The 14693-nt window shown below is 45.9% G+C and overlaps 1 protein-coding gene across 1 annotated transcript in view; it reads left to right on the top strand.

Annotated features, from left to right (window-relative positions):
* Positions 1-183: 183 nt before the first annotated feature.
* AKAP8 (A kinase (PRKA) anchor protein 8) overlaps positions 184-14693 on the top strand; it is a gene marked incomplete at both ends in the record, with an annotated part of 15771 nt that continues 1261 nt past the window's right edge. The window contains 11 exons of the mRNA XM_009704380.1: positions 184-249; positions 5037-5075; positions 5778-5810; positions 7513-7795; positions 8745-9342; positions 9770-9914; positions 10293-10339; positions 10973-11006; positions 12417-12513; positions 13150-13291; positions 13925-14018. Coding sequence (XP_009702682.1) covers positions 184-249; positions 5037-5075; positions 5778-5810; positions 7513-7795; positions 8745-9342; positions 9770-9914; positions 10293-10339; positions 10973-11006; positions 12417-12513; positions 13150-13291; positions 13925-14018 — 1578 coding nt within the window. The remainder of the gene's footprint in view (positions 250-5036; positions 5076-5777; positions 5811-7512; positions 7796-8744; positions 9343-9769; positions 9915-10292; positions 10340-10972; positions 11007-12416; positions 12514-13149; positions 13292-13924; positions 14019-14693) is intronic.

Below are 14693 nucleotides of genomic sequence, written 5' to 3' on the forward strand. Positions count from 1 at the left end.
CACCCCGTCCAGGGCCGAAAATTGCCCCCGTTACCCCCGAGAGAAGCAGCAGCGACTCTCTGAGGAACGGGGACCCGATGCGGGCACCTGTCACAACCCTAAACCCCACCGTAAGGAGCCATGATGGTTCTTCCCCCTCGGGTACCCGCCTCAAGCCGTCCAGGTGTGGCTTTGCCCCCTGAGGTGTTTTCCCCCCTCCCCGGTATAACGGCAACGGGCAAGAACGCGTCAACCAACGTAAGGAAGCAGGTGAGAGCCCGTCAAAACGGCGGGGGAAGGGTGTTTAAAACGTCATTAAGCTTTGTTGGCCGGCATGGGGAAGTGATTTTTGAGGGGAAAAACCCATCTTCTTTCATCAAAGCCCTAAACGACGTCGAGATCGTTAGCGTCGATGCGCTCTCTCAGCTTCTACTGGTTTTTAACGTCTCTTTAAAGTACGAAACACGGCTTGCGGAAGGGGGAATTGAAAGCAACCTGCCCAAATCGGAAGTTTAACAGATGAATATCGGTTGTTTCAAGTCCCTCGATGAAGTTTATTCAGCTGCGAGATGGCGGCACGTGGGTAAATGCTCCCAGATCTGAGCTCGACAACCCGGATCCTCTCCCCTCGCGCCCGTTTGGAGCCCTCCGTCCTCTTCCCACCTCGGATTCACGCTTTGCTTCGCTTCTGTTTGTGTTCAGGGACGCAAAGATCCCACGAGGACGATTTTTGACTTCGCCGTTGAGAACATTTCTTTGGTTTTTATAACGTAGTTGTGACTGTGGCAGGATTTTATAAATAATACAGCAGCCATGCTGTTTCTGCGTGTGTTTTATCAAGTTCCTAATACCCCGCAGATCTCTCTTGATACAGAGATCGTTCGTAATTCATCCAGACGTCCTGTTGATACAGACCTGTTGATGAATTACTCTTTCCAGGTTCCTTCTGTCTCCACATTCAGCTTGGTGGAGATCTGATGCCCACCATCTCTTTCATCATGCTTTTAAATGCTTTTTAAGTCTTTTACCTGTTCTTTGGATATAAAAATGAGGTGAGGAACTATGACAGGATTAAAAACGCCTTAAATATGTGTTGAATCATCCTGGGCGAGTGCTGGTTCCTCTCTGTCGACAGCTGAGCGAGTCCAGGTAAACAACTCGGAGGAGTTTAGGCAGCTAAAAGTCATTCCTGAGAAAGAGTTCATTGGCTTTGTGAAGTTAATGAGTTAATTAAATCTGAGATCTTCCCTCCCCCTTGCAGAACCATTAATAGATTAAAACCTCCGAGCGCGTTGCAGCTTTAGAGGAGTTTTGGTGTGGATTTTTACTGATCTATGGTATAAAAAGGAATGTGTTCTTACAGTTCTTGCGTATTTGGGGTTTTACAACTAAATCTCAGGTGTAGCCAGCTCAGCTTATAACCAACCCCTTTATTTTTAATTCTCTGTGTGCTCAGAATTGTACGGTTCCAGGCAAGCAGGTTTTTGAGGAGAGCGCCCTTTACAGTCGAGCCTTGCATAGGAGCATGTGATATATAGATTTAATTTAAATAGTTTGTGATTCCAGCGGAAGACAAACTTTATTCTCCTGGATAAAATCCTGTGTTGAAATCAGCGGGAGAAGCTCGGACTTCTGCTTTCGGAGGGAATTGCATCCTGGGCCCTGGCTTTTTATCTGCGGGTGTTAAATTTCTCAGCGCTTCTCGTAGACTGAACAAAGGAAATCTCTTGATGTTGGCCCGTCATCTCGGGATTCACGCTCCGCTTGTGTGCACGGAGAAAAACGATTCCCAAATTCTTCCCCCAGCTCAGGGAGCGCTGTCTGGGGAATCAACTGGGAACCAGAACGCACAGCACACTCCGCTCAGTAAAATTCACTGCTTGATCCCTTCTAAAATTGTTTTTTTTCCTGCTCTACACTTTATTCTGTGTTTGTTTTCCCAAGAGAAGGCGATGATGATTTATTCCGCTGATTTATTTTTTTTTTTCCCCCTCCTGGGGATGTTTACGGACGTGCTGCGCAGCTGCAGAACTGATGGATGCAACCGCTAGTCGTTGGTACTGAGTCATTAATACCCGCGTGTCTCATCTAGTGGGTTTTTACATAATGTTTGGTTTCAAAATTAGACGTTGAACTCTTAATTACCATGTTCTTAAGTTGTACTGAAAGCTTGAGGTCTTTGCTTAACCCAAATTTCTTGATTCCTTGAAAGAATATGATAATGGTAGTCATACCTGGATGAACGTAACGTGCCCTGCGTCTCGGCAGGCCAGACACCAACATATACACGCGTAACGTAAAAGCAGGGAGCTTTATCCTATAGAATCTGGAGGTGCAAAGAGGCGAGACTCTCTTTGGCTGAAAAACGCTGCGTTTCGGGCCGAGCAGCTTCCGTTTTCCTCGAGGTTTTGTGCTGGGGCCAGGCTATTTTTGTCTCCTGAATTAGTGTACCCAAGGTTTTATCAAAAGTCGGCTTAAAAAATCGAAGGAGAGGAGCTCGCTTTTGATCTGACCTCTGCGTGCGGTCGAAAGCGCAAGGGCCGCTGCTATTTTTGGTGTCTCTGAGTGAGAAACAGAGCGACCTGCCCAGAGAAAAGCTTCTCTCTGCTGGCTTTGCTTTCTCTTCCCGCTTTTTTTTCCAGCTACGAGCGTGCTCGGAGGCAGGTGTCAGGCTGGGATGATGCCTGTGACAACCAGGGGCTCGATGTCACTTGATGTCACTCAAAACGATTGCGTGCGCTCAGCGGTTTATTTGCAAGCGGTGAGTTAAAGCGCTGGAGGAGGGAGCGTTAAAATTGAGCTCTGGATTTAAAGTCAGGCTTTGGGGTGGCCGCAGTCGATGGGTCGGAGGTTTGTCCTAAATTTCCGTGCTCTGTCGCGATCCGATCCTCCCCACGAGCCCAAGCAGCAGCTGGAAAACCACATCCCAGTACCATCTCGCTGGAAAGCGAAGCTGAAAACACCCAATAATTCGATCTCCGAACGCCAACGGCGGGAAAGGAGATTATTTGGTAATAAGGCTGCGATTTGAAAAGGCGTTCACGTATTGCAGTTCCTGTTTTGCTCGTGCTGCGGTTTCTATCGGAGTTGAAAAACACGGCGGTAACCGTTTTGTTCGCAATTTCTTGAGATTCTGGGTGCTTCAGGGGATTGACCACAGAAAAAAAGAAAGTTATTAAATGAGAAAGGCGTCTTGTACGTCCGTGGTGGGTGTTAGATAGCTTTGTGCTGGGGCTGCGAGAGAAAAGTTTTGTAAAATTGAGGGCTGTCTCAAAAAGGAAATGTTTTGCAAAATTGGAGGAGTGTCACTCAAAAAGGAAAGTTTTTTTGAAAATTGAGGGCTGCTGCCAAAAAATAAAAGCTTTACAAAATTGCGGGCTCCCTCCAGAAAATATAAAAGCTTTGCAAAATCAGGGGCTGTCTCCCAAAATATACAAGTTTGGCAAAATTGAGGGCTGCTGCCAAATATATAAAAGCTTTGCAAAATCGGAGGCCACCTCCGGAAAATATAAAAGCTTTGTGAAATTGGGGGCTACTGTCAAAAATATAAAAGCTTTGCAAAATCAGGGGTTGCCACCAAAAATAGAAGAGCTTTGCAAACTTAGGGGCCCCCTCCAAAAATATAAAATCTTTGCAAAATCGGGGGCTGCCGCTGAGAAAAGCGAAGCTTTGCAAAATCAGGTGCCGCTTCCAAAAATAGAAAAGTTTTTGCAGGATCGGAGGCTGTGTCTAAAAAAAAAAATAAAAAAAATTAAAAGCTTTGCAAAATTGATGGCCACCTCCAAAAATAGAAAAGTTTTGCAAAATTGGTGGCTTAGGTGCAGAAAAGCAACTGAAACCTTAAAAGAAGGAAGGAAGGCAGCGTGTGCCTCTGTGATTTTTGGCTTGTGCAAGCTCTTCCTCGGCCAGGGGATGTTTGGAGGGAGATGAGGGTGCTAAAGGGAAGGGAAACTGCGGATCCAGGGGGGGAAGGCAAGGCCAGAACAGAAATGGGGAGAAATTTAGGGTAAGACGGCGGGTATTGAAATAATTTGGATCTGTAGGAAGCCAGGCATCAGTCGTTCTGCTTGTAGACCAATTTATTTTTCCGATCGGAATAATAAATACACATTAAAAAATAGTTTTCCTGCAGAGAAGTGGCAGCCAAGACTCTGGGAAATGTTTTCAGTAAAACACCCAAGGCATCGCTTTTGATTTCAAGATTTAATTTGGATGACTTCAAGGTTTCATTGCAGCGCGGAATTTATTTATCCGATGCCCTTTGAACAGACAAAAGCGTTTGCCGAGCTCGCGGTGGGTCTTCCGAGGATTGCGGCGATGCCGGGGATGCTGATTCCATCCTGGAAACTTTGGAAAAGGTTTAAAATGGAGAGATGATTTATTTTGACGAGGAAAACAAATCGCTGCTGTGAAATAAAAGAGCTGGTGAAGTCACGGCGGGAGCTCCTGCGGGTCGTGGCCGTTCGCTTCTTCTTCCACCTGGGCAAGCGCTTCACCCCGCTGCTGTTTTCGGAGAGACCAGACCGAAGCCGCTTCGTTAGCCCAAATCTTGGAACTCGTGAGAAAATCTGCGTGGGGATAAAAAAAAAAAGCACCATGAGCTCAATTTATTTTATTGGCTCGTACGATAGCAGTACTCCCCTCGGATCGCGCACGAGGATATCCGATATTCCGTAGGAAAAAGGCCCCGTAACACGATCGACACGTGCCGGTTCAGTTCTTGGGATGATTTATCCCGTGAATTTTCTCCTGTATAAATGTAACTTTGCGCCGTCGTTACATCAAACACCTTTAAAACCATATTTCTCTGTCAAAACACTCTTTTAATTTTATTTTTTTTAATTCTCGGTATTTCAAAACATCTCGTTGACCTGACACGATCCGAAATAAAGCATCGAGCAAGCTTCAGGCATGTTTCCCAAACAATAAAAAAAGCACAAGTGCAGCTGTAATTAAAGATTTTATCGGGTTTAGGGTCAATTAAGGGAAGGAAAAAAACCCGGGATAACAGAGCGATCCCTCTAATAACTCCATTCTTTTTTTTTTTTTCCTTGCAGGTTATGGCACCTGGAATACTGGGGCCGCCAACACTCAAGGTGAGGTTTGTGTAGATCAAAATAAATCCGAGGAATTGTAATTTTCGAATATAACTTATTTTTTTTCTTCTTTTTAACCACAATAGTGTAATAGAGAAACATTTTTTTCATCCTTTCTCCTCTGCCTGTTTTAGTGACTTTCTCCTTGGGGGTTGGGTTTTTCTTAGTAAAAATTTCCTCCCTCATCTCGTGATACCGCTCCGATTCCCAGCGTTGTATACTGGAGGAACTGGTCACAGTCTTGCGTGTGATTAATAACGTGCTTTACTTAATGGCTTGGGGTTTATTAGCGCTGCAAGACAAAGCGTGGCCTGGGGTATTTGAGAGTTTGGGCTCTCTCCTTCAAATTCTTCCCAGCCTAAACAGTAAAAGCAACGAGATGCTCCCGAAAGTGATAATTTTAACAAATATTTTTGCTTTTGCTGTGGTTTTACTGCTACCTGAGGATTTTTGTGGAATAATTTGAGTTCTTTTCAAGTGCAAATATATGAAAATGTTTCCAAAAACGTATTAAAAAGAAAAGAAGTATATATTACTCATTTCATTTTCAGAAGTAGCTCTTGGAAGTCCCAGCTTCTTTCTTTCCCATTCTGCAGGGGAATTTTTACCAGCAATTAAACTGAGTGATGTCTCTTTATTCTCTAAACTTTTCACTTCGTTGCTTTTAAAGCTGAAACCCTCTTTTCTTTTTCTCCTGTTCAGGTACATACGCGACGAACGCGACGAGTTGGCAAGGTACGTGCTTAAAAAAAATAAAACCCAACCTCATTTATCTCCCGGGGTTGAGGTGCCCTGCTCGGTCTCTCGAGCGGAGCCGTTTTCCACCTCAAACACTTGTCTCCGCTTGGAAATCGATGTGAAGTTTGCAACGCTGGGTTTTTCAACCGCTTCTCCTCCCTGATCGATTTATTTCTTTTTATTTTGCTCCGTGGTTGCGGCTTTTTCTCTTGCCAAGGGAGCAGCTCGCTCCTGATGACTGACGGCTGTCTGTCCCTTAAAGCAGAAAAATGAGCTCATGGATGAGAAAAGTTTCTTTCTTTTACGGCTCCGTTTCTCGTTTGATCTGGGACAGCCAGATGTGTGCATCGATAAATGGATTTTACTGAGATGATAGCGTTTTCCCCTCCAAACCCAAGGTTTGCCCTTGCAATTCTGGCAACTTGACCGTACACAAACGCAGTTCTCTACGTGCAAGCTGGCGCTTCCTCAATAAAACGTGATTTGCTTTCACTTATAAACTTTTCCTCTGGGAACAATTAGTTAATTGGCCTTGATTTGGATCCTCTGGCTGTTTTAAGCTGCTCTTAACACATTCCCAAGCGAAAGCTTGAGATTCTTTTAGAAAATATTACTTCTTTGGTCCTCCTGTTATAAAATTGAACGTTGCACGTCAGCCTGTGGATTCAAACCTCCCAGCTCAAGTCACTGGTGAAAATGAGGGGTTTGTGGGGTTTTTTAATTCTATTATTTCTCTATTTTTGTGATACCTGGACATCCCTGTCACGGCCTCGCGCCTCGTTGTGCTCGGTGTTGTGCCGATGCGGAGCAGAAAGCCTGTTCCTGCTCCGGAGACCTTATAATCAAAATAAAACCACAAGTTGCGGGCAGATGGGGGAATACAAAGACACAACAACGCCGTGCCGGTCAGCACAACCGGCAGCGGTATCGTCACGCCGGCGGCCTTAATGGTGTCAATCTTATGGGAGGTGTCGCAGAAAAGGAGAATTTTGAGGGATTATTGTTGCGGTCGCTGTAGCGAGCCCTGGAACTGATTTAGCGAAGGGTTTAGCAGCCGGAGGAAGGTTGCTGTGTAGCTCGTGGCACATATCTCTGCCGGAACGACACCGGATTCGAGCTGGGATTGCTGACCTGCGACAAGGATTGCTGGGACCATGTGTGCATCCCTCAGTCCGGATCTCGGGATCACGTGAAGCATCCAGCAGCTTCACGAGCGCAACCGCAGTGCGTTGGGTTTTTTCCACCGTGCCATGATATCTTACTGCAAGATGCTCTTTGGATACAACTTGCTGCTTTGATTTTACTTTTTTGGTTTTTTTCTGATTCATATATTTAGTCATAGTCCTTTTTTTTTGATGGATGTAGGGCGATGTGCCCGGCAGCGCGTCCGCTTTGGGTGTCCTTGTGTCATTTTGCGGGACCGTACGATGTAGATGGCTCAGGCTCTTGTTCAGAAATCACAAATACAACCATTTCTGCAGTTAAAATCGCCCAAAAGCGGAAGGTTCTTATGCTTTTAGAGTTGAGAAACAAGAACCGTTGGTATTTCTCACTTTAAGAAACCAGATTTCTTTTAAAGGAGGTAAAACCCAGCTGCCGCCTTGCCTGGGAGCATCCGTTCGCATCTAAACTCTTCCTCCAGGTACTTAGGTCTTTATAATTTTATATTAATATCGATTTAATTTTCCTTTCCTGCCAGGCTATGAAGGCTACGATTATTACAACACCCAAACCACCGCCGCTAACACAGCGGCCACGTACAACTACGCCGCAGCAACTTCCAGCAGCTGGGAAACACCCAAAACTTCGGATATGAGTATGAACGCCGATGTCAACGCCGCCATGCCCGTCGCCTCGTACGGCGCCGAGACTTCGGCGAACGAGAACTCGGATTCCATCATCGCCAAAATCAACCAGCGTTTGGATATGCTGTCGAAGGAAGGCAGCGGCGGGACAGGGGAGGGGATGGAAGACCAGGAGAGGTGATTGTTCCACTTCTTACTTATTTTTTAAGAGTTAAAACAGAAAAAAAACCCCAAACTTTTAATCACTATAAATTCAGATGAAGCTGTGCTGATTGCACAGCCGCGATCCAGCATTTGCTCCTTGGAAAATAAACTTAACCGCTTGGTTTTTTACCTGCCCCGATACATGTGTGCGCACGTGCGCGTACATATTTATATATATCTCTCTCTCTCTCAAACACCTCGAACTTAATCTAGCATTAAAAGCAACTTCCATTGCTGATTCAATTCCTAGATTGTGCAGAAGGCTTTTTATTTATAATTTGTAGGTTTCTTAAAGCATTCTTTTCCCTCTGCGTCCCTTTTTCCACATGGCTACCCAATAATTTTTTATTTTATTTTTTTTTCCTCTCCCGCTGGGTTAAATTATGCCGGTCTGGAGAGTTGTTTCATGTCAGTGTGTGTTTTATGCTGAAATAATAATATAGGCCTTGGCAAGAGTTACTGAATAAATGAATTTTTGCCTTTTTGTTTTGCCATTTGATGCTCGTTGCTGCAGTCGGACAAGGTGCCGAGGGGTTTATCCGCCTTAATTTGCACCCGGAGGCACAGCTAAGAGACAAGGAGAAGCAGCTTTTACTTGGGAAAGCTTCTGGGATCTATTTTCAGCTGGCAAAACATAATTCAGAGCGGTTTAGCGCTGTAAAGTCAGTAAGGTTATGATGTCTCCAGAGGATTTCTATTCAGATACTCGTGCAGAAAAGAGTTCTTTGATATTTATTTCCCCCGAGAATAAGGAAAAGGTGATGCGGGACGGGGGAAGTGATGGGTCCGCGGGGTTTAAAAAGGCTTTTATTCTGTTTTTTCTGGCCAAAACCGCTTGGATTATGATGAAAATGGATGCAAATGCCTGTATGACGTGTGGAAACGTTCTTCTCGCTGCTGACCGTTGTCTCCTCCTGCGCAGCTCTTTCAGATTTGAGTCTTTCGAATCCTACGACTCGAGATCTTCGATGAATGACCGTGACATGTACCGATCCGGCTACGATTACGGAGAAGTCGGAACCGATCGAAACGATTCCTTTGGGAGCCAGTTTGACAACCGCAGGGATCAATCTCGTAACCGAGGAAACAGCTACGGCCTCATTCGAGGCCGGGGTCAAAACCGCGTTCAAAATCGAGGGCGTTTAAACGCTTTTAACCGCACCGATCACTTCATGCCCTCCTCCAGCTCCGAGCGCCTCTCGGCTCGTTGGAACGAGTTGAACTACATGGGTGGGCGTGGGATGGGGGGTGCCGGATCCAACAGGCTCCCTTCCCTATTTTCCCAAGCCCTTGTTCCCGACTACGGCGATTACGGCGACTACGGCGATTACGGCGACTATGGGGATTACGGTGATTATGGCGATTACGGAGATTACGGTGACTACGGAGACTATGACTATGGCATGATGGGGATGTCGGGCATGGGAATGGGACGGTATGGGAATATGCCGTATGGAATGGGGAGGCAACGAAACAGAGACAGGATGGGTACGGTGCCCTGGCACATGAACACGCTCACGGTAAGTCATGTTTTGGGGGTTTTTTTCTTGTCAAGTTTGGTTTTTTGCTTGCCTCGGTGCGTCGGCTTTGCCGTTTGGCTGTGGAACCGAGTCCTTTGTTGAAGCACGAGTCTTAATTCGCGTTGCTTCCACCACGGAGGAATTCAAATCCTCCTGGATAGAGTGGAATATCACCAAACTCGTATATCTCCGTTTGCACATAAAATAGAACCTCTGAATTACTCGCATCAGCCGAAATCCGCTCTTTAGGGGCACCAACCCAGCCATAAAATCCTTTTATAGCCAAAAATAAGTCTGCAGGGTCACAAAAATGTAAACTTTTTTAAGGAGATGTAGCAGATGCGTGGAATAATTTAATTTTCTTAAGCTTTTTTTCTTTTTTGGTGCCTTGACTTGCTAAATACAACTCATTTCTTTCCCGCTTTAGCCCAAGAGAAGAGGTTTCCGAAACCGTTCCGGAGGGCGATCGGACAGCGAAGGAGGAGGACGCAAGCGAAAACAGTCGCAAAGCGGAGATGAGCCGGACAGCAAACAGGCAAAGACCGACAGTGAAGGAGACGACACCGAGAACGGTATGAACCCGTCTTCACCCCTTAATATCGGCCGTTTTCCCCCCTTTTTAAGTGCTTTATCTTTCACCTGCCCGACGGTTGTTACGTTTCAAAGCTGTTGCATTTATTTTAGTCGTTAGCGGTGTTATAATACTCCTGCAAGCGCGCAGGTCTTTACAAGCCGTGATATTTTGTGACCTGGGACAAAATTTAATGAAAATAAGGACCGAGGCTGATGGGCAAAGAGAAACCAGTGGGCTATTTGCCATTTTTTTCGCTGGAGTTTTGAGCCTTTATCGCAATAATTGGTGACTTATTAGGGGTCCCGTGGGGCGTTAAGAGGGAGAAAAGACACCCCCCCCCAACACCAGCTAAAATGATTTCTCTTGTTTGCAGCAGATGAGGGCGAAGGAGAGGAAAAATCAGGAGACGAAGCTGACAAAGGTGTAAGTAACCTAATGTTTTTATCAATCTCTGTGGCAAATGCGGGAATATTTAAGCACTCGAGCCAGTTCCTCACTTCTTTTGACCTCGCCGAGGATCAGAATATTTAAAATCACCCAGAAACAGCGTTTTGAGCCCGTATCTTGTGAAATTATTTGCTCCTCGTAATTTCCCCATGCCCTTCAGCGGGGATTACTGCCGGATTTGCTCGCACCGAGGTGCCTGGGAAGCCCTCGTAGTGGAAAGGTTAGGATCCTGCGCCTGTACTTCTGCTTCTGGCGAGGGTCGTTAGGGCTAAATTCTAATTAGGGGTTGGTTTCTTGCCTCGTCGGTCGGTTTGCCAGGTTGGAGGGGGGTCGTTGCCGTTTAGTTTTAATTTTGGGTACGGTGTTCCTCAGAGCGGCCGTTCAGCTGCTGAGTATTTAAATTTTGATAGCGAGAAGCCATAACTTTGTGATGACGTACAACCCGATAGATAGAAAACAATTATTTTGTCAACATTTCTAAAACAATGAACATTTAATCCCCAAATGACGCAGCTCCTCGCTTGCTCTGCGGGCTGGCTGGGGGGACTGTGAAACCTCCAAATCGCGGTAAATAACACCAGATTTGTGTTTTGTGTTTCTCTTTTCCAGGAGAACGGGAATTGGGGTGATTTGGCGGAGGAAGGTAGGGTGTTACGCGCCCCCCCCCATGCAGTCTTGGACTAATCCTGCTCTGAATCCGTCTGCTTCACCTCGGGGCGCTACCGAAAGCTTGGGTTTTGGAGTTTTTTTCAGTTAAAACTTGATGCACCTCCTGCTATGACTTGTTAACCAGTCTAGGGGCTCCGGCGCTGGCTGTCGTGGCACAGAAATGCCGCACTGGTTAGAAGGGGAGTGCCAAAACGGTTTCCTTCCTTCCCGGCATGGACGGTTGCCATCTGTACGAATGCATTTTGGCCGCGGCGTTAAGTTTTATTTTCCTACCGTGCTCGGAGGACGGTGGTGAGGACGGATGAGTCTCGCAGCAGGGCAGAGCAAAAGATGTCGTAAACAAAATAATTTTCAGTGAAGGTTTCAATCAACTGGGCTAAACCCTGGTTGGTTTTGATTTTTATTTTTTTTTAATAGATGGGAATATTTCAAGGTATATTAGAAGACTCCTTTAAAAAGTATATGGTCTAAAGTAGCTGGAACCGCTTCAGCTGATTTTGGGTTGTAATTTTTGGGAGAGAGGCATCAACCCAAGCATGTTGTGCTTTCTGCGTTAGAGGGGCTTGGGGAAAACTACGCGGAGGACTTTTATTACCACTTTTAGGTTGTTTTCAGGATGAAAACTAAGGTGTAGCCGCATCTTAAAATTCTTACTTAAAGCCTCCCTCTGATGCCCGAGTCTGGTCTTTGCATTTCTTTACCTGAAAACGTTGCGGGTGAATTCTTACCTGAGAATAAGATAGACCTCGGACTCCAAGTTTTCTACCCTAAAACTGCAGAGATGAGGTCAACTGAATCTTTAGTTCTTTTTTTTTTTGCTTTCCTAATAATTATCAAGGAATTCGTGGGAAGGCGACGTGAGGGATATATCCAAAACCATCCCAAGGAAGCAGAACTGCTGCTTGAGCACTGCTAGTGTCTCCGCTGGTTTTTGTTGCTTAATTGAGTAGTGTTTTCAGCCCCGTGAAAAAGAGGTAAATGGAGGGAAAAAAAAAGAATTTGGGGAAAAAGTAGCAGCTCCTCCTAAGGAAGGGGGATGAAGAGGTGTCTTTGGACATCGGAAAAGCCGGGACTCTTTAATGGCAAGTTCCCGTTGCTGCCTACGAAGACTTGAGTTGCTGTGGGAAGTTCAGGGAGCTGGAGAAGAGGAAGATTTGGGTTTTTACAATAAAGTACTGGCGACCTTGGAAAAGAAGCTGCTGCTTCCTTGTGCTCGGAAGCTGGTTTGGGAGAGGGGGAGCTTCCAGAGACCGAAAGAAGTTGTGACTTCCCAAAAGTGCGAGCGAAGAGGAAACCGAGGGCCCCAAAATACCTCAGGCAGCAAAGCGGGGGGATTGTGAGCACGGTAATTCTGATTTTATTTTTTTTTTCCCCCTTTTCTTAGCATCTGGAGATGGTTGTGAAGATGACGATGAGGAGGTGAAAAAGAAAAGGGAGAAGCAGCGGAGAAGAGATCGGATGCGTGATCGTGCTATGGACAGGTAAGAGCAGCGAGACACTGGTCCGTTCCCAGCGTTTCTGTGAATAACGTTTAACCGAGGATTTTCCTCTGCACGACTGTGGGAGAAATCTGGGGGAGGGCTCCTGTTTTGATTTTTCAAGAGGTTTTTTTTTTCCCCTTTTTGTGTATTTTACGACTTGTTTTAAGAAGAGAATACTGTGGGTTTTAATACCTAGATCAGTGTAGAGTTACAAGTTCAGAAGAATGTTTCAAGTAGCTATATATACAGCCTTGCTATTAAAATAATAAATGGCGTAAAGACAGCCTGACCAGCGAAGGCAGCACCAGCGTTTTTGTATCTCGAGGCTTTCCCACACTGGGGAAGAGGATCCTCGTAGCGAAAAGTGCTGATTCACCTCCTGCCCTATGAATTTCTCCAGTCGCTTTTAAACTCGCGCAGGGTTTTAGCATCCACACCTGTAGCGGAAACTTTTAGGGCGAAGTGGGCGCTGTTTAATCCCTGCGGGTTCTACAGCGATCGTAAAGGTCCGAGGCAAAGTAAAATCTTGTAGGATGGCACTTGGAAAAACTCAGAGGTAGAAAACTACAATAAAAGTGGTGACAGTTTCAATTTTCTTAATGTTCTCGTTAAACTGAGCTCAATTCCTCATTTTAGAATCCAGTTTGCCTGTTCTGTCTGCAAGTTCCGCAGTTTCGAAGAAGAAGAGATCCAGAAACACCTCCAGAGCAAATTTCACAAAGAGACCTTGCGATACATCGGCACCAAACTCCCGGATAAAACGGTCGAGTTTCTGCAGGTAAGTGGGTTGCCTGGCGTTAGCTCAACCCTTCCTTGCATCCGTGCTGGGCTTGCTGGGCTTAATTTTGGGCTTGCATGGAGAGCAGAAGGGGCTACAAATTCATCCATGTCTGGGCCCCCCGCTTGAGTAGCTCGCATCATCGCTTGTTAACGCATCACTTGATGACATCAGTTCGCGTGACGCGGTTTCTTGCGGGTTTTCATGTTGGGAGGAGAAATTAATTGTATGAATTAGAACAAAAAGGCTGGGAATTAATAGTCCAGAGATCGTCTTCACTGTCTACACATCTAGAGCTGAGGAAGGAGAGGTAAAGTCCAGGGTGTTTTATTTTCTGGATGACCCCTGTTTGCGTTTTGGGGACGTTTTTCAAGGATTTGGGATCTCCCGCAAGGAATCTGATGGTGCTGTTGGAGCAGGCTTCTGTTTGGCTCCGATTTAGATCTTTCCGTTTCTTCCTCTGGTAGAAATGACAAGGGACGGGGAGGGGAAAACACCCACCTTGTCTAGTTAATTCACCAACCGCAGATTTCTCCGTGGGTTTTCTCTGGAGAACTCGCTTCCCCTTTGAGGTAGCCGGTCGTCTCGGTGCGTTGTGTGGAGGATGACGAGTTTTGTCCTCTTCCTTTCTAGGAGTACATCATCAACAGGAATAAGAAAATCGAAAAACGACGTCAGGAGCTGACGGAGAAAGAGGGCACAAAACAGAAGCCGGATCCTTTTAAGGGTGAGTGTCTGTTCTGCCTCCAGAAACCAAGTGAGTGTGTGAGAAAACAAATAAATACTGCTCCCAAAGAGAGGGAACAGCACGAACGGGAAGGGATTTGGGTAACTCAGCCTCAGGTTCTGGGTGTATTTTATTTTTTTTTGTTGTCCACTTTGTGAAATCAATCGTCTTGGTGGGGAAGGGGGAACGCCCACCCTCTCTGCAGTTCCTCAAGCAGCAGATTCATGAGGCTCGTGCAGTGTCAGAGATACTAAAATGAGGTAAACAGAGGAAAAACTCCCAGGAATTGTTGATTTATTTTTTTTTCGGTGGCTGTTTGGTTAATGCAGCGAACATTAAAATGTTCGATTTTAATGTTAAAGCGGCAAAGTTGATCTGGTGTGGCGACAAACGTGATGGGGGGGAAAAAAAATCCGCAAATTCGGCGTAGCTTCCTCAACGTGCCTGTCGCCGGTAACAGTTCTCAACACACAACCACGTTTGTACCGGGAGCGATGAGTTTAGTTAAGCCTCACGTCGGCTATAAAATCTTGCAGGTAGAAAAACTGAGCCTAAGTAGAGAGAACGAACAAACCTAGAGCTGAGGGAAGCGCGAGTTGTCCCTTCCACCTTTTATTTAAATAGATTTTTGGAGAGGCAGGCTGGGTTTGGGGGGGAAACAACCACCGGGGAGGC

This window comes from Cariama cristata, unplaced genomic scaffold (assembly GCF_000690535.1).
Source record: "Cariama cristata isolate BGI_N322 unplaced genomic scaffold, ASM69053v1 scaffold18057, whole genome shotgun sequence".
NCBI lineage: Eukaryota > Metazoa > Chordata > Aves > Cariamiformes > Cariamidae > Cariama > Cariama cristata.